General features: G+C 38.0%; 1 protein-coding gene across 1 annotated transcript in view; it reads left to right on the top strand.

The window, feature by feature from the left end:
- SLC15A1 (solute carrier family 15 member 1) overlaps positions 1-12664 on the top strand; it is a 38321-nt gene extending 25657 nt beyond the window's left edge. Inside the window, exons 16-23 of the mRNA XM_032226254.1 lie at positions 1429-1548; positions 2869-3015; positions 4498-4547; positions 5514-5621; positions 7351-7444; positions 8330-8476; positions 9467-9574; positions 12101-12664. Coding sequence (XP_032082145.1) covers positions 1429-1548; positions 2869-3015; positions 4498-4547; positions 5514-5621; positions 7351-7444; positions 8330-8476; positions 9467-9574; positions 12101-12307 — 981 coding nt within the window. The 3' untranslated portion in view covers positions 12308-12664. The remainder of the gene's footprint in view (positions 1-1428; positions 1549-2868; positions 3016-4497; positions 4548-5513; positions 5622-7350; positions 7445-8329; positions 8477-9466; positions 9575-12100) is intronic.
- Positions 12665-19626: the final 6962 nt, after the last annotated feature.

Here is a 19626-nt window from a genome sequence, read left to right as displayed (position 1 = left end):
TTGTCTATTCATGAATCTTTTAAGTAATTTAGAATCCAGATTTTACATTATAGGAGGAGGAAGTGCTATAGAGAATAATTTTTGGTTAACTACCCTGTTTAGCAACTGTTCAAAGTTACATGAGCATCGAAAACGTAATTTTATAACCAGTCCTAGAACATAGCAACCATTGTGGCATCCCCGACAATTATGCAATCACAATTTCGGCACTTTGAAATTGATGTGCATTGACCACTGTCACTGTATCCTGTGGTCTCCATTTGCAACTTCACAACCAGTTTCTGACAAGCAAAGTTAATGAAGATGCTGGCATTAAACCTGAAGGTCATGGTCGTATGGTGGTTCACTTAATGACCATGTTGCTTAGCAATGGAGTTGCTTGTCCCAATTATGATTATTAAGTGAGGACCACCTGTATATGTTTCTTATACAGGGGGATATATATCATTTAAAGATAACTGAAATCAAATGATCAAACTGGCAGCCCATGGGCTGAATGCGTCACATGCAGGCCACGCCCACCCCAGCTCTACAAAGGGGAAAAGGTCACAAAATGTCACATGACAGCAATGTGACGTGGCGAGTTTGACACCCGTGGCTTAGATAAAAGGCTCTTGATATCCTTTATATCAGGATTTTTCAAACTCAGTTCCCGGAAGAGATCCCCCCACTGGTCCATTGCAGAGAGGGTGCATTAAAAAAAAACCTTTCTGTCAGGGACTAAAAGGCTCCCCCAGTCTCTTATGGATAGATATTCTTCACTTTAGTCACTCTGGTATAGCAGGAAGGGCAAATTCGTCAACTAAACTTCAGAAGCCCCACCAAACTGGATTGGGGCTTTTTTATCATTAATATTTTTTTAACAAACAGGTTTCATGGCCTGAAAAACAGATTTGACAATCTCTGGTTTAGATTAGGCCTAAGTCTTTGATAAAGGTTGATTTTTGAAAAGTGGAGAGAGACTGCAGGGACAAAGAATTGGGCTGATTATTAAGAAACAGGAGGAGCTCAGTTCTTCCCTGTCATTTGCCCTCTAGCTATGTTTAAGACAGAAGTAAGGAAAGATTTGTTTTATTGATGATTTTTTTTATAAAAATTCAGTCTTGTAGATGAGTAACATAATATTGGCTGGTGGTCTGCTCCCTTGTCCAGCAAAATTACATCTTCCCTAGTCTTTCTCCTGAGACTAGCAGTCCCAGTGAGCACAGAGCAAGATGATGGGACTGCCCACAGCTGCTACCCCTATTTTAGGCCATGAATTTCATAGGAAGTTTCCTTCAAAATTGGATGGTGGAATAACAATGTAAACTGTCATTAATAATGCAAAACCACATTTTGTGGGTGTGAATATACGTTACTAGTTCTCAAAATACTTTCAAGGTGAAGTTTGGTATAATAGCACTTTCTGTTTGTTACTGTCTACCCCAGCAAACTCTTCCAGTCTTTCCTTCAGAAAACCAGTTTCAAGTCAAAGTAATAAATTTGGGAGACACTAATGCAACAATTGCTACTGCTGGACAGCGCATTCCCTTGAGTCAATTTAATGCGGTATGTTTTACGATTTCATTTTAAGTTTTATTCCAGTTTCAAAACAAATGCATTTGAATGAGATAAAATTTCTCAGCATTAATTAGAAATTAGCAAATATACTATTAGTCAAAATACAGTTTGGGAATATATATCTTCTCATACATAGACCACAATTTCCTACATTGCATACCATCTCACAAATAAAAAAGAACAGTTTCTGTTTTAATACTAACAATTTCTACATTTCTGAAATTATACCATCATCTCTATTGTCTATGGAGATTCTCGGTCATCCAAGTCATGGTTGTCCCAATGGTGCGTGAGGCAACTGGACTTTCTGGTTTTTCTTTGAAGACATTTTGCTTCTCATCCAAGAAGAGCTCATCACCTCTTGTCAGCATTACACATCACAGAAGGGAAATGAAACCAGTATTCAGACGTTAAATTTCATGTGTACAGCTGAAATGGTTGGGGAGATACAATGTTAGAAGGAAATTAATAGCAATAAAATCTGATCATATTTCAACTTAATTGATCAAATGGAGGATTTTTTTGATGAGGTATCAAAAGCATAAAATAGGAGGAATGATGATGATGATGATGATGATGATGATGAAATATCGTGACCTGGCATCGAAACTACATGGCTATGGATGAAGCATGTAACAGTGATATCCATTGTCATTGGGGCACTTGGAACCATGTCCAAGAATTTTACAAGATACATCAACAAATTGCAGCTTCCTGCAATAACACCAGCAGAATTGCAAAAAACTGCGCTACTCGGAACATCTTATATTTTAAGAAGGTACTTGGATGATACCTAGGATGCTGGCAGCAAACTGTATCAACCATTAGCACCAGTCACTGGTATTTGTGATGCATTTTTTAATGTTCAGTTGGCTGAGTTTATGTTTAATGAATAAAGGATATTATTATGTGGTTAATCTTTGGTGAGATTCACAGCCTTTGGGGCTGGTTGGTAGTTCAACAGCTCGAGTACTAACCAAGGACCTAGGAACTGTTAAGGTAACGGAGGATATAAGCTGTTCCAAATAGGTTTTTTTTTGTAGAATCAGAATGTTCAAGTCTGATAAATTTAAATTTTCCAAATAGCGAGGTAGCCCTTTTGCTCCAAGGGCTCCAATTACAATCGGGACAACACACGACAGTCACTCAACTTCAATTTGCAAGTCCCGGTACTTTGTGATTTTTTCTTGCTGTTTATCTTCTTATCATTATCGTTGTTGTTGTTGTTGTTAATTGACAGATATGAAAACTATTCAGTTACATGAAAAGAATGCCAGTTGTTTTATTGTTTTTTACTTTTATTTACAGACGGAATATATGACATATGAAATGAAGAAACCAAACAATATTGATATATCATATCTAAATAACACTCTAACAAAAGAACTGAAAAATTTGGGGAAACAACGCCATACTCTTGTAATAAAAAATAAGCCCCAAATTGAAACAAAGCTGGTAAATTTATTATTTGTTCTGTTTAGCTCATTTATTATCAATTAAAAATTAGTACTAGATGTATGAATTACAAAATGTATAAATGTGATAGAGGCTATAATAGGACTGTTGCTGTTGAGCATACACAGAGTTTGGGCACAGGAATAGTATGTAAATAATTATGATAATTAAATAAATTCATCCAGATGAATTAAACAAGAAAAGCAGAATACATTTGATAAAAGATCACAAAAGAACCATATTTAAAATAAGGTTTCATGTGTCTAAATGATAGCTTAATTACTCTGCCTTCCCATTTGTGGAAATTTGTATTTAGCATGATACACTGAAACATAAAGAGTGTATTCATAGGAAGAAGACATCTGCCAATGTTATATGGAAATTAGTGTTGATTATATCAGGGGAAAGATACATGTTGAGTGCAGTAGGGTGGGTTTCTTAAGTAAGTAGTAAAGCATGACGAGATAAGGACAAGAGTGAATGCATGAATGTAGATCAAAATACAAAAAAAGAAAAAAGAAATCAACACAAAAGAAATGTATTAAGGTGGTCTGATCCAATGGAGAGAATGAATGAGCAAATCACAACACAAAAATCTGAAGGAAGACTGATTGGGCCTAAGTGAAAGGAAATATCAGAAAAGTTGTGACTAGATGGAATTAATAAGACCCTCAAAAAGAGAATAGTCAGTTTCCCCATCATTTGGGAAATAGTTAAATGAAGTATTATATATGATAAGTATGGAAAAGTTAACATATCAAAAATATATTGAAAAATACACAGGACCATTTTTAAATTATATATAGTATTATTTTATGAACTTTATTAATAAAGATAAGGTTAAAATGGGATCAAAATACAATAATAGCCATATGAGGGGAATGCAGACGAAATGATGGCAAGATTGATTTGCAGGAGCAGAAAAGTGTGGATATATTTTAGTGTCAGCATAAGTTAGATTTCATTAGATCTCCTTTCCTTTTATCTCCTGCTTACATGAATGGTTATGTGTTCATGTATTTTAAAACCTGGAACAAGTATGCATATTGTGTTCTTATTATTCCTATAATCTCATGACTTTGTTAATAATGAAAGTTAATCATGCTCTTTTCTATATCAGGGTTGGGATTGGCTTGAAATCTTGATTGACAGGACTTTGTTCTGAACTTAATTCTGGTTAAAATGAAGTTTAATATATTTGTTTAACATAGTTAAGATCGATTGATATATTCATGCAGTGCACTTCAGAAAACAATACAAAAAGGTTGAGGGGTTGAAAGCACTGTACAGAATGTCCATAAGTCCAAACTAACACCTATTTGTCTGATGTAGTCATTATCTGTATAGAACATTTAAATATTAGTGGTATCCAGATATAAGCATGTTTGTGAACAAAAATCAAGAAAATGCCTATGTTGTAAAGAAATATAACTGTTGTGTGTGGATTTTATTACCATTACTCAAGCTATTTCTCCCTCTTAGGTTATAGATGGCATCACGGAAAAACCAGAACAAGGCAATAATATGATCAGGTAATAAAAATTAATTATGTGGATTTATATTTTATTGTAGTTAATGTTTAATTTTATTAAGCCAAAAGAGTCTAGAACTAAATATTGTGGCAGGGTTTAGTTGCTTTGACACTGAAGACAGTCTTGGATGGCTCTACTATCTAGGTGTGATGATACACCTCAAACCATAAGTTTGTCTCCAGGCCACTTTCTCTTACAGAGAAATCCACACCAGACTCCATTGTAATAGTCTGCAAAAGCAAGACAAGAGAAGTGTACTGTATATGTAGAGGACCTCTAGATTGTTTGTGGGAGAGAGTGGACGGAGCGCTGTACTATTTTAAGGCAACGGCACTCAAGATTTTTAGCCTTAGTCTAAATTATAACACCTTTAGCTGTATAACTAAATTTTGTATCTTGTCCCAGAATTTTTGGAGTAAGAAAGCTTTGGCTATAGTATTACTAAACACTTGCAAATCTTTGTTAATAATATTTAAGAATGAAATGTCAGTACAGTTGGTCCTCAATTTACAACAGTTTATTTAGTGACTGTTCAAAGTTACAGTAGCAATTAAAAATCCAACTTATGACTGTTTTTCAGTTACGACCTTTGCAGCATCCCCATGATCATGTGATCAAAATATAGATGCTTGACAACTGGTTCATAATTATGACTGTTGTTGTGTCCTCAGGTGATATGATTCCCTTTTGCGCTTTTGACAAGCAAAGTCAATGGGGAAGCCAGATTCACTTAGCATCGGTGTTACCAACTTATCAACTGCAGTGATTCACTTAACACCTGAGGCATGAAAGGTTGTAAAATGGGGCAAAACTCACTTAACAGATGTCTCATTTAACTACAAAAATGTTGGGCTCAGTTGTGGTCTTAAGTTGAGGACTACCTGTACTAAGGAAATGCCAGTTAATGATAATCAATGGCTAAAATGGCTTTCAATTTTTTTAATGCAACTTTTTAACTTTTTAAAGATTTATAAACAGTTTGGATTCAGTCATTAATATCACTCTGGGTGATGTGGCCTTTGGAGAACTGACGAATTTCTCAGTCACCAACTACACTGCTTTTCCAAGTGGATCGTAAGTATTCTTTAACATTACAATAGAACAGCTTTCCTCCAACTGATGCTGTTAGATGCCTTGCAGTTGCAAACTAACAGTTGCAACTGCAATAATTCTGGAGGATATTAGTATGGGAAAGTACGCTGCTAAAATGGAATTGATAGAAAGTGAACATTAATCCCAAAAAATTAGGTACAATTAATGTGTACATCTCACAGAAAATACTATTAAGTTTACCTATAATAACGTTTATAATTTAAGTTATGATCTACTGGTTGATTGACAACTATGCTGAAGAGTTCATGTCATATTTTTCTTATCTATACTGGATTCTAAAATTGTTCTTAGCTGTTGCAGGAGAAAATGACATTTTAGGGCAGTGGTTCTCAACCTGTGGGTCGGGACCCCTTCGAGGGTCGAACGACACTTTCACAGGGGTCACCTAAGACCATCGGAAAACACATATTTTCGATGGTCTTAGGAACCGAGACACCAATTTTATGGTTGGGGGTCACCAAAACATGAGGAACTATATTAAAGGGTTGCGGCATTGGGAAGGTTGAGAACCACTATCTTAGAGGGTTTAACCTTTGATTTAGCTAATCATCAAGATCTAAGCATTCTGGGTTAACCCAGTGGCAATTTCCCCAAGACACGGTGGCTGCCATTTTCCCCATCTTGACCTGAAATGTTTCAGTGTGCATCACACATGAGTAGGTAAAATTGCTATGACTGTCACAGAAAATGGCAGAAAAAATGGTTTAAAAAAACATGAGAAAGCAAATATGAAAAAATGAATAATGAAACTAGCGGACCTTTGAGAAACAAGTTCTAGGATAGTCAAAAGTGGTAAAGGAAAAGGAAAAAAAAAAGTAAGAATGGAAGGAGACAAGAACTCCTTTTTAATTTTCTTATTTATGTCCATCACCTCTTTTTTTCATTGGTGAAAAGAGGTGGAGTGGTGAACCCTGAATTATCAGCCAAAGATTTTATCCATATTAATTGTTGAATTTTAAAAGTTTGCAAAATACACTTGGACTTATAAAATAGTACAATAATTTATACCAATGACATAGTTTTACATGAGCAAGATAACATTTGAGTTATTTTGGTTATTTTGGTTTAAAAAGGAGTTATTTTGGTTAATTTTGAGAGGAAAACATTTCATAGAAAGAGTGAAACAAATGATGTCTGTTATTTTATTAATGGAAGATTTGAAAAGAATCCTAGATATAGACTTACCAACATCTTCACTTTGGTAAAATACTGAAAGTAGCAGCTGAATTACAAAGAGAGTTAGGAAAAGTTCACTGGATCCTGGTTTGTAGACTAATTGCCTACTTGGGGTTTATCATCTTTTGGCAACAGACTGCTTGTTTTCTGCCTGTTCAACCAGCTTGTTTTTAAATTACATGCTCTTTCTGTGATTATGTAAAAGAGCTTGGCAAGTTTCTATTTTTAACGAGGCTCTTGAAGAATGTTGTGCTGGTTGATTACAGGTGGCAGGAACATGTAATGATGTGTTGGGAATTGTCACAAACTATCTTAAAAAGTGCCTGCTACACCCCTTTTACGATCAGGAATTAAAATTTGCAAACCTACTTTGGGGTGATGCTCATAATACGAATAGGCTTTCTTTACATTTATTTTTGATATTCTTTCCAAAATTTGGGTATGGTTTTCAAAGAAAAGTTATGTTTGAAAATTACTTTATCGGTACTTAATTTTTCTTATTGCTTTTTTCCAGAAAAAATATTACTGTTAACATTCATAATAAAGAGTGTAAAGTTCCATCCATGGTATTTGGTTATGGCAGTGCTTACACTATTATAGTCACAGGGGTAAGTTCTAAACTTTGTGCCTGAATTAACCAAATATTTACTACATAAGCCAGTCAAAGATTTAAACCCCTATAATAAGGCCTTAGTTGAATTTTTAGCATTGTCATCTTATTTTAATGATTGTTACATTATCACAGGTGCCAAATAATAGAGAGGAAGTTACATTGTTGTTTATAGACAGATGTGTTTTCATGAAAGTTTTGTTGTGGTTAATAATAGAAAATACAGGCAATGTAAATAAGGAGTTGGTTTTTATAATTAAAAAAACTTTGGGTCATTACCCAGAAGATGGTGTCCCTAACAGTGTGATCAGAACCTTGCTATTTTTCAGTATTGATTCTGGCCACTATCTTGATTGTTTGACTCACTCCTTGATAACAGTCAGAAATCTTTCCATAGGTTTCTTTAAGAATGTGTTGGTCAGATACTATCTTGTTTAGGGGCTGTATTGATTTTTTATGTTATAATTTATGATCTGCCCAAAGAAATTGTGTGCTATTCAAAATTAATTAACTAATTTGAAGAATTTTAATAATATGGAAAACTTTATTTTTTTATGATTTTCTGGGTTCTATATGACTTGACACAGAATATAAGACTATCCTATAATCTCCAGAGGGCAACAGATTTCCCCTCTACGCTGCACCTTTAAAATTGGAAGGTCTGGTTTGATTGAGTGGCAATAGATGAGAGAGAGAGATATGGAGATAGATGAGGTTTTTCTATCTTGATTCTTTTATGGAGGGAAAGGAGGTTAGGTTCACTTCAAGACTGCCTACCTTTCAGATAAATATGATACAATGTCAGTAAAAGAAATTACATTTTGGTGTCTTTTTCCTTATTTTAGGAAAAGGTACTATATTAATATATTTTGTTTTCTTTCAGTGTACTGGCACGAACCTAACCGTTAAATACATTGAAGATATTCAAGCCAACACAATCAGTATGGCATGGCAAATCCCCCAGTATTTCATTATTACTTGTGCTGAAGTTGTCTTCTCAGTGACTGGACTTGAATTTTCATATTCACAGGTAACTCACTTGGCTTTGTAAGAGGGATCTTGGAGTCCTAGTGGACAACCATTTAAATATGAGCCAGCAGTGTGCAGCAGCTGCCAAAAAAGCCAACACAGGCTACATAAATAGAGGGATAAAATCAAGATCACGTGAATGTTAATACCACTTTATAATGCCTTGGTAAGGCCACACTTGGAATGCTGCATTCAGTTTTGGTCACCACGATGTAGAAAAGATGTGGAGACTCTAGAAAGAGTGCAGAGAAGAGCAACAAAGATGATTAGGGGACTGCAGACTAAGACATATGAAGAACGGTTGCAGGAATTGGGTATGTCTAGTTTAATGAAAAGAAGGACTAGGGGAGACATAACAGCAGTGTTCCAATGTATCAGGGGTTGCCACAAAGAAGGGGGAGTCAAACTATTCTCCAAGGCATCTAAAGGTAGGACAAGAAGCAATGGGTGGAAACTAATCAAGGAGAGAAGCAACTTAGAACTGAGAAAAAATTTCCTGACAGTTAGAACAATTAATCAGAGGAACAGCTTGCCTCCAGAAGTTGTGAATGCCCCAACACTGGAAGTCTTTAAGATGATGTTGGATAGCCATTTGTCTGAAATGGTATAGGGTTTTCTGCCTCGGCAGGGGGTTGGACTAGAAGACCTCCAAAGTCCCTTCCAACTCTGCTATTGTATTGTATTGTATTGCTTTACAACAGACCTGCTGTTGGACTGTGGAGTGCTGTTGACAACATAAGGCATATCTTCAGAAAAAAATGAATATAGGGTTTGGTTTGTTATGAGAGAAACCTCAGCTCAATGACAACAACCCATTTTAAGATGGTTTCCTCAGAACAGCTCATCTTGAGATGGTTGAGTTTTGTTTGAAGTGAAGATCTCAGGACCATGTTAAGGCTGAAGCACTTTGAAAATCCTTAAAACTAAATATCCCTTATTAGATTTTGAAACAAGGTTTGAAACTATTGAATTGTATATCTTATTTCTGTAGGCACCTACCAACATGAAGTCTGTGCTGCAAGCTGGCTGGCTACTGACTGTGGCCTTTGGCAATATCATTGTTCTTATTATAGCTGGTGCTTCAAAACTCGATGAACAGGTAAATTATTAGCCAAAACAAAACTTCGATAAACTTTGCTAATCAACAAAGAACACAGAATTAATTTCAGTAAATTTTATTAGTATTAGTGTTTAATTTTAAGTTATGCATGTATTACCTGCATTACCTGTTACCTGCAGTATATTTATACGGTCTGGAAACTTACTCAATAAACTACTTATTTACTTATTAATAAAATACAGTAATAGGAAATATATTGCATAAAATCAATAAAACAAAACCATAAATAGCATTAAGAACAAAAAAAATTAGAACTTAGAAAAAATGTTTTCATCTAGGAATAAAAAGACAGTCATGTTGATGGTGGTTGGACTTCCTTGGGATGAGTATCTTAAAATACCTATCAAAAAACACTTACATTCAGTAGGTTCTGACAGGTTCTGGAGAACCGGTAGCAGAAATTTTGAATAGTTCAGAGAACCGGTAAATATCACCTCCGACTGGCCCAAAAGTGTGGTGGGAATGGAGATTTTGCAGTATCCTTTCCCGGTCACACCCACCAAGCCACACCACAGAACTGATAATAAAAAAATTTGAATTTCACCACTGCTTCCTAGTTGTTGCAATATGAGAAATCAAGAAGGAAAAGCCTCTAAAAAAAAAAAAAGATAAGCTATGAATAAGGTATGGGAGTTCTTCGCTTAATATATGAGGATCTCATCTATGCGAAACTTTACTGGTCAAACCCACTGAACTGAATTAGCCCTGAAAACAAATAAGAAATCATAATAGACTAACATATTATGAATTTAACTTCCTGTCTGAGTTTTTTTTAAATACCGTAGGTCTACAAGTTATGTTTAAAAATAGGTCTAAAGTTTTAAAAAATAACTTGTAGACCTGTTTTGCAATAGATTTCTAGACTGTTTTTAAAGAGACTCTCATATACAATGAAGAACTCCAGTAATCAAAATGGGAAATTATGACAGCATGGACCACTGCAGGTAGACAGTCTCTTTCTAGATAATGTCATTAAATGAAGCTGGCAAGTGATGATCTTTTTATATTAAAATACCCTATTTGCAAAAATGAACATTTTTTAAAAAACTAACCTAATTGTTCTACCATTGGGAAAAGCTATAGACTAGGACATATCTCTAGGCAATGATTCCCTATGTTAATCTAAAGACTAATGGTACAGTTCTAGGTATGGTTGCTGAAAATTCCATCAAGATACCTATTCCCAAGGAATAGGTTGAAGCCTTTCCCAAAGTTGAAGCCTTTTCCAAATGATACTTTTCCCAATAAATTTTATTGCCCAATAAATTTTAATCCCTTTAAAAATGTCATGTTTATGCCAAAGTTGTCCAGAAGAATATATGTATTGTTTGCCTTAACTGTATGTTCTAATTGAACCTAACTTCATAGGATGATCATGGTTTAGGGCAGGGGTGTCAAACTCAATTTCATTGAAAACCACATCACTGGATTGTGTTTGATATTGAGGGGGCAGGTGTAGCCAGGGTAAGTGTGGTCAGCTTGACATCACTCATGTTGGGGGCACCTGTGGTGGTCCGAGTGCTTGGCCAGCAAAAACGAGCTTCCAAGCTCCATTTTTGGCTGCAACAACCTCCTGCAACCCTTTCCTAGCAAAAACGGAGCTTGGGACAACTGTGCATGGCCCTTGCAAGCTCCGTTTTCATCTGCAACGACCTCCTACAATCCTCTGCCATTGAAAATGGAGCTTTATTTTTGCTAGCAGAGGTACCATGGGCCGGTCCTTCACTGTTTCCAGGTCGGCCCCACGGGCCAGATCTAAACACTGTTTTCAGATCCGGCCCACAGGTCTTGAGTTTAACACCCCTGGTATAGGGGAATCAGGTTCTCCTGATGTTAATGCTTTAGCATTACCTGAGGCCTAAGGCAGAATGTCCAGTGTTGAGAGATGTCATTGAATGGTCAAAAGCTGAGAATTGTCACTGGGTCAGAATTTCCCCAAATCTGACTCATTTCAGGTGGCCTGCAGGCTGTAGTGTAAATATCATGGACTGAAGATCAGTGCCATTGCTGCTGAGTGAGAAATTGAAGACCTCTTAATATCTTGAAATGATTAACATGTTGTAGGTGAACTTCAAAAGTCTAGTGACATCTGAACGGTGTAAAAGAATTGTGCAATGTGGTATCATCCCCCAGATATGTGATTGTAAGATACTGAAGGACGTTGTGCATGCATACAACTTGTGGCGCTTTAGATATAACAGCAAAAGGAAAGTATGGAAAGTTTCTACTAAAGTGTAGAAAATGGAAAGGATTTCTGGGGTGATCCAAATATTTTAATTTTCCATATTAGTACTAGTTCCTGCAAGTATCTTAGAATTCAAATTGTTACTTGTACCATTTTGAGTCAATTGAGGTTATTCTGAAGCCTAAAAAACAGTAATTTTCACCTCAGAGAAGATAAGGCCGTTCTATTCTCTAAATCAATGTAGACATGCTTATTCATTAGCAAGACTGTAATGTGCAAAAATCCTGTTTACATCCCTTTTTTCCCTTCTTTTTTCACAGTGGGCAGAATATGTTCTCTTTGCAGCATTGTTGTTTGCAGTTACTATAATTTTTGCTATTATGGCCTATTTTTACACCTATGTGGATCCAGCTGAGGTTGAAGCGCAGTTTGCAGAAGAGGAGAAGAAGAAAGAAAAAGATCAACTGGAAAAAGAGAAACACGTATATGAAAATGAAGTTGGATCTGAGCAACAAACTCCGATGTGAAAATGTTTGAAATCAGAATAAGAATGTAAATTAGCACGCAAAACATTGCACCTGAAGGTTGAGATTCATAAGGGACAAGCTGGATAAGCTGTCTTATTGAACAGGAAAGAGTACCATAAAATGAACACCCGTGCCTGTGGCTGAAGATTAAGAATTCAGTTCTCCTGTGAAGAACAGACATTTTTATTTTCTTAGTCAGCAGAAGGCTGCATTTAGATAAAATCTGAATCTAGTTGCACTTGGCCATTGTGAAAAGACATTCAGAGTATTATTTTTATACAAAACTACTTTAATTTTATATGGGAGAAAGTAAATACTCTTAGCAAATAGACATTTATGTCTCCTGCTATACATGGGCCCAATGATTTGCAAGGGTTTTTATGCTGCCTTACCTATAATGTTTATGTTATATATATATATATATATATATATATATATATATATATATATATATATATATATATATATATATATATATATATATATATATATATATATATATATATATATACACTTTTTCCTGGAGACTGATCTGAGCCAGCTAAATGTTTACAGTCAGGTACTGCACTAGACACCTTAATTTTCTGCCAAAGGATTCTGCCAAGCCTAACTTTATACAGCTGCTGTGGTTGTGATGAGGGGTGGGGGAGAGGAAATTGCATTGTGAGACAATCAAGACAAGTGAAATAAAACTTGGTTCTTACCATTACAGTCCAAGCTTTCTTTTTCAGAAGAAGATAATCAGGCATTATCTTTTGTTATTATCCATTTGAAGGTAGTCTACTTTTGAATAACATAATTGAAGCTACACTTCATCTGAATTGTTTGGGAGTTGTAGTGAAGCAGCTGTAATGGCTTCTTTTTAAATATAAAATTCATTAGCTTAATATTACACTCAAACCAGTCCTCATTCCTGTTTAAACCAATGTTGTTCCATCCTTGGAGAGAGAGATTTATCACACCAGATCACACAGGAATTTAGAGTGGCTTAGATTATCAAAATAAAATGACAAAACGGGAGGGGAGAAGGCTGATCATAGAAATACTGCCATATTTCCAGGTTTTATTTTTATATCTCTGAATGGGGAATCTCCAGAACATTTTTCTTTCTACAGTTCAGGTGTGGACATTGAGTGTGACTGCCTTAGCAAGAACTTGTGACGAATACATAAGCCGCACAGTCATCAGCGTGAGTTGGACAGCCATATAAGTTTGTTTAATAAATAAATATCTATGCAGGTAGTCCTTATGACCAAAGTTACATATGTTGCAGTTCCCCCATAGTCACATGATTATGAACTGGGCATTTGGCAAACCATTCTTACAATAGGTTGCCAGTGCCTCAGGATCATGTAATTGCCATTTACAATCTTCCCCAGAAAGTGCTTGGGGGGAAGCTGGCATGGAAGGTCAAAAGCTACTGCCCCCTGCTGAGAGGACTTTCTCACATCTCTGGGGACTGGCTGAAAAAGGCTCATGCCAAAATTCAAGTAGAATTTTCAGATTCTGGGCATCAAAAAAAACAACTCTACACATCTCTCATCTTCCCTGATCTTGATGCAGTTGTAAGTTTTATTTATGTGTGTGTGTGTGTGTGTGTATGCTATACATTAGTAATAGCATGAAGTTAAGTCCAAGATATTAATATTTTTTTCATTAGTTACCAAAATCTGGACTGCAAAAATTCAGATGACCACTAGATGGAAGCAAATTTAGGTTTTCTTATCTCCTGCTATCATCTAGAGCAGTGTTTTTCAACCTTTTTTGTGCAAAGGCACACTTTTTTCATGAAAAAAATCACGAGGCACACCACCATTAGAAAATGTTAAAAAAATTTAACTCTGTGCCTATATTCAATATAGGCGGGTGTTTTTCCCATGGCACACCTACACTATGTCACGGCACACTAGTGTGCCGCAGCACAGTGGTTGAAAAACACTGATCTAGAGGTCATCAGGACCTTTGCAGCCTAAATGTGGGCATTCTCGCATCATTTGCCTGCCTGCTTCTCCCCCCCCATTTTTAATTACTTTTATATTACTCTTTTCCATTCCAACCACATCCCATGAAATTGATTCATGTAATATTTCAAATACTGTAATTTCCAAAATAGTGCTCAGAGGCACCTCTCTGAATACCTCCACATTTTCTTTCTTTTTCTTTTGTCCAGCACTTCCCAGGCAGAAAAGGATGTTCCATCAATCTTTATTCAGTCATCAATCAGTTCTTCACTGTAAGTGAAGAAAAGAAAATGACTGATCCAATAATAACCAGATAGAACAAATCAGAATGACCAGGTTATTTAGTAAAGAATGGAGATAATAGTTCTAGGTGTTTCTAGGTAGAACTGGAAAGTCTGCTGTTTGAGATCAGCTATTGCATGTTCATAACTCATCAAAATAATGGCTGTCCATAAAAAGGACATTCTTTGCTATCAACAACTTATATTCTTGCTTTGCAGTTAGTGCCTCATATGATTTTCACGATGACAACTGTTTTGGATGAATTGATAAGCAATCTTCTCCAGCAGCAACCATTTTGCAAATGCATGCATGACACACCTCTTAAAATTTCAACTATTTCTAACAATTTGGGGATTGCGTTATAAATTTATGTTCCTGCTAGTGGATAATCTCTCTTTTTGAGGTCCTCAGACTTTACATTTACTACACAAGCAGGAGAAATTGGTCTACTCATCCCTCCTTCACCCTTTTCTGTCTAATTAAATATACATACCGAACTCCGCCACATCATTATCTGCTCATTTGCAAAGTATCCCAAAGGCCCTTTAAACTCAATGCATGTCTTTCTCCACTTTGTCCTCACCACTCTGGGACCTCAAACATGTTTAGAATTATCATGAGCAATCAGGGGGCACCATTACACAATGTTGCAGATGGAAGAAAGGCTCTACTTCATTCTTGGCGAGTGGATCAGTCAGCTGATATACTGTCAATCTTCCTTTTTGTCTTTTAATTAACACACAAAACAGTCTTTTCTCAAGCTGAACTGTAGGACAGGCATCTACACAACCTAGGATGACCTTGTGTAATCCATTTATGGAATAGAGTGGAAGAAAAATATTTTCTTCTGCCAGAGAAGCAGAGGGTTAGAGATTTTGTAGTAGTACATGCGTATAGTGCCCAGTATTGTAGTAGCATCTTCAAGTGGCTGGAGATATAGCCAAAAAGTTTCTATATAGTCAACAGGCAGTGACTAGTTCAGAAGAAATCAAGAAGTCCCATGTTTCTATTTGAATCCACTACTTTATGGAATCGTTGGAACCTCAGGTGTTTTTTTCTTCTTCTTTTTGATTTAAACCTTATACTCTGGTTTTATAAGATATTCATCTAAGTCTATTGCATATTCAAGCACAACTGATTCTACTTTGGACAATTTAGGTGAAGATCAAGATCTGTTGAAAAGGTTCTAATGCTGGGAAAGCTGGAACAAGTAGAGCAATAAGGTAGATGGACTCAGTTTACAAGAGTTATCATTAGGAGACAGGAAAGACCATGTTAGGGACAGATTATTATGGAAGAAATCTATGTGGTTGCTAAGAGGTGACAATGACTAGATGACACATCATGCTAAAACTCACGTCTGTAACCTTTCACTGGGCAAACCGATACATCACAGAGCAAAACCAAGATATTTCAGATGAGCTAAGCATCCAAAACCCAGGACTCTCCTGGAATTGAAATTTGGCAAATTTTATAAACCATTTTCTGGGGCCAACTTCTGATGTTTGACTATCCTATACTGTTCACTGTGGGCTACTTTCAAGGCAGATTATGCCTCTGAATTTTTGGGAACTTTCCCAGTACATTAGCTTTGCAATTGTAGAAGGAATTAAGGAATCTAGCAAGGCAGGGGTCTCATACCCCTAGGCCGCAGTCCACTTTTGGGCCTTGATCTGTTCGGAACTGGGCCATGGAAGTGGCAGGTGAGCGTGTGCACACCTGCATTCCCACTTGCACAAATAGCAGGTGTTTGCCCGCGCTCTATTTCTGTGAGTGGTGCCTGCTGCTCACACAAATGGAGCTGCATGTATATGCTTGCCCGCTGCTCATGCACAACCATCCCTTCTACCTCCCGGTAGAGGAGCCACACATTTGGAAAGGTTGGGAAACTCTGGTAAGGGAAGATCTCTTGAAATAATGACCCAACGGGTCTCACAAAGTGGAGCCGTGGCTCTGACTGTAGATAGTCTTCGAGTCACAACTATAATTAGGCCCAAAATTTATGTTGCTAAGTGAAACATTTGTTAAGTGAGTTTTGCCCCATTTCAAGACTTTTGCCACAGCTGTTAAGTGAATCATTGCAGTTGATAAAATTAGTAAGGTGGTCGTTATGTGAATCTGGCTTCTCCATTGACTTCACTTGTCAGGTCGCAAAAGGGGATCACAGGACTCTGGGGCACAGCGCTGAACATAAATATGAACCAGTTGCCAAGCATCTGAATTTTGATCACATGATCATGGGGATTGTGCAAAGGTCCCAATTATGAAAAATGGTCATAAGTTTTTAAAGGAAAAACTCTATTTGTCTGTATACAAATACAAACGGGACCATGCAAATTACACCATGTTAATTACTTTTAGTATTAATTACTGTTAATCCATATATGCAAATATGTAGCTTTGAACAGTTTTCCTCACGAAATAAATGAAGCTATTGTTTTTGACGTGTTCTCTTTATCTATTTTTAGGATTTGTGTAGGGAACGAATCACACTGAAGGTCAGATTTATGCAAAAGTATTGAAAATTGCAGCGTTTAAGCACCAGTGTGTAACAGTGAACCAAACCAAACCATAGCTAGGAATGGAGCCAAACTATGAAATCTCTCAGACTGTGCTTTATCAGAATGACCTCGGGAACTATGGTGTTGTGATACAAGGCGCCCATCTTTGGTTTTGTGGTGTGTGTGTGAGAGAGAGAGAGAAAGAGAGAGAGAGAATGTCATGACTCATGTAGTCCAGCACTGCTTTTAATCAGACAGACCGCAATACCACCACTTGATATCTATTATTTTTGCAGTCTCCAGACCATTGAAAATATACTGAAGAAATCGGACGGCAAAACCTAGAGATCAAAAAGGTAGAAAAATATACTTTTATGCTGGTCACAGGAATTTGAGAAAATCAAAGCGTGTCTTTTGGTCATCAAATTATTCCCTAATGTTACCCTGCTGCATTTTGTGTGTGAAAATATATCTACTATGATGCACATGCTTACTATTCTGCAGGGAAACACAGATTAAAGAAATGGTAGTACTTGAGTGGGCCAATTCTACCAGGCCGTGCCCAGTTTTTCCTTGGAAAAATCCTCCATTCAGTAATGAAGTTAGTTTCTTTTTTGTATTAACAAAAAAAATCTCAATAAGGAAGTAAGCTTCATCCTTGATTTTCCAGCACCCTAGTTTTCTCTACTCATACTTTACATTACAAACACATTACATTACAAACACAACCAATTTCGTTGTATTTATTTTGTATAATGACAATAAAGACTATACTATACATTAACAACTTTCTCAAAACAGGATAAAATCACGTATTTAATAATGAAGACAAATCCAACCAAAGCAGAGGCGCCTAACAATGAATTAAACTTATTTCAGGATCTTCCCTTTGTCCCAAAGCAACCTGGGAACTGGACTTTTCTATCTATCCATTCTGCTATTAAGTAAAAAAGAGAAAACTGGTAATTTTTGTTTGTATTTTAAAGAGCAAACAAATGTGAACACATCAGAAGTTAATATCACAGGGTATTTGAAAAAGGGACTGCAGTAACATACAGGTAGTCCTCAATTTACAACAGTTCATTTAATAACTGTTCAAAATTACAATGGCATTTTAAAAAGTTACTTATGACCGTTTTTCACACTTACAACCCATTGGAGCATCCAAGGTCATGTGATCAAAATGCAGACACTTAGCAACTGACTCATATAAGTGACAGTTGCAGAATCCTGGGGTCATGTGATTCCCTTTGCAACCTTATGACAACGGAGAAGCCAGATTCACTTAACAGCCGTGTCACTAACTTAACAACCGCAGCGATTCACTTAACAACTGGAGCAAGAAAGGTCGTAAAACGGGCAAAATCCACTTAAATGTCCCACTGAACAACAGGAATTTTGGGCTCAACTGTGGTCGAAAGCCGAGGACTACCTGTACCTCACACTTTAGAAAGCCAAATTAGGACCTTACATCCCAACGGATCTTATTCCGAATTCGGTCAATTAAAAAGGAAAAAAAACCCCAAACACATCCGGCACTGAGGGGGGTTCATTTTGTCATCGGGTCGAACAGGAAAGGCCGCAGCCCTCGGGGAAAAAAGATGCCTAGTGTCGGGATTTCAGGCAAATGAAATAATCTGGGTCCCCCCCCCCCCTCGTCCGCACCTGCCCCGGGCCAGGCGCAGGTGTCCGTTCGGGCTGGATCTGCAGCTGAGGCGGGAGTCGGCCAAGGTCGCCCTCTGCGGCAAAGGCGGCGGGAGGAGAGCAGGAAGCGGTCAGCCCTCCTCCTCCTCCCAGCTCGCGGCCGTTCAAGGGCGCTCGCTCCGCCTTCCTCCGGCCGCGGGTCAGCGAGGGGCAGGCAGGAATCGGGAGGACGTTGCCCCGCATTAGAGAGGCATTAAAGCCTCCTCGGGCGGCTCTGGCAGAAGCCGCAGGCGGGCTTCCCTTGCCATCTCCCCCCCCCGTCCCCACTGGGCCCCTAAGGTCGCAGGGAGCGCAAGCCCCGGAGTTGCCCTTGGCCAAAGGAGGCGGGTCAGAGAGCCCGTTAGGGACTCGGGAGACCCTCCCGGAAAAGGACTGCAGGGAAGCACCCTGGAACGAGACAGGGCAAAGCGGCTCCTTTGCTTGGACCGGGACTCTTTTTCCCCCCACGCGTCCCTAACACGTGGTTGGGAATCAAGAGCTTTCAAGATGCCCCCGCACCGCTGCCTCCTTCGACACGGCTGGATTAGGGCCTCCTGCAGGCGAGGAGCGAGCCTCTCCCTCCGACGCTCCCACCTTGATCGAGAAATAATAATAATAATAATAAAGTCCTCCCAGGGATCAGCTGGGAGGAAAGCGGGGGGCAGAAAGACCCGGAAAAACCCCGCGCGCTGCCTTCCTCCCTCCTCCCGCTTACGTTCACCCCCCCCCCCACTCGCGGCGTGCCCCCCCCCCCGTCCGCCAGGAGGAGGGGCCACGCTGCCCCCGCCTCCTTTCCCACCCGGCTGTTGTGCGCGCGCGCGCGCAGCCCAGCAGCCAACCAACCAACCAGGCAGCCTCCTCTCGCACGTTCCTTCCGTACTCGGTCCCTGGT

The sequence above is a fragment of the Thamnophis elegans genome, chromosome 11 (assembly GCF_009769535.1).
Source record: "Thamnophis elegans isolate rThaEle1 chromosome 11, rThaEle1.pri, whole genome shotgun sequence".
Classification (NCBI taxonomy): Eukaryota; Metazoa; Chordata; class Lepidosauria; order Squamata; family Colubridae; genus Thamnophis; species Thamnophis elegans.
The sequence above is the reverse complement of the archived record's forward strand: the minus strand, read 5'-3'. Positions and strand labels throughout refer to the sequence as shown.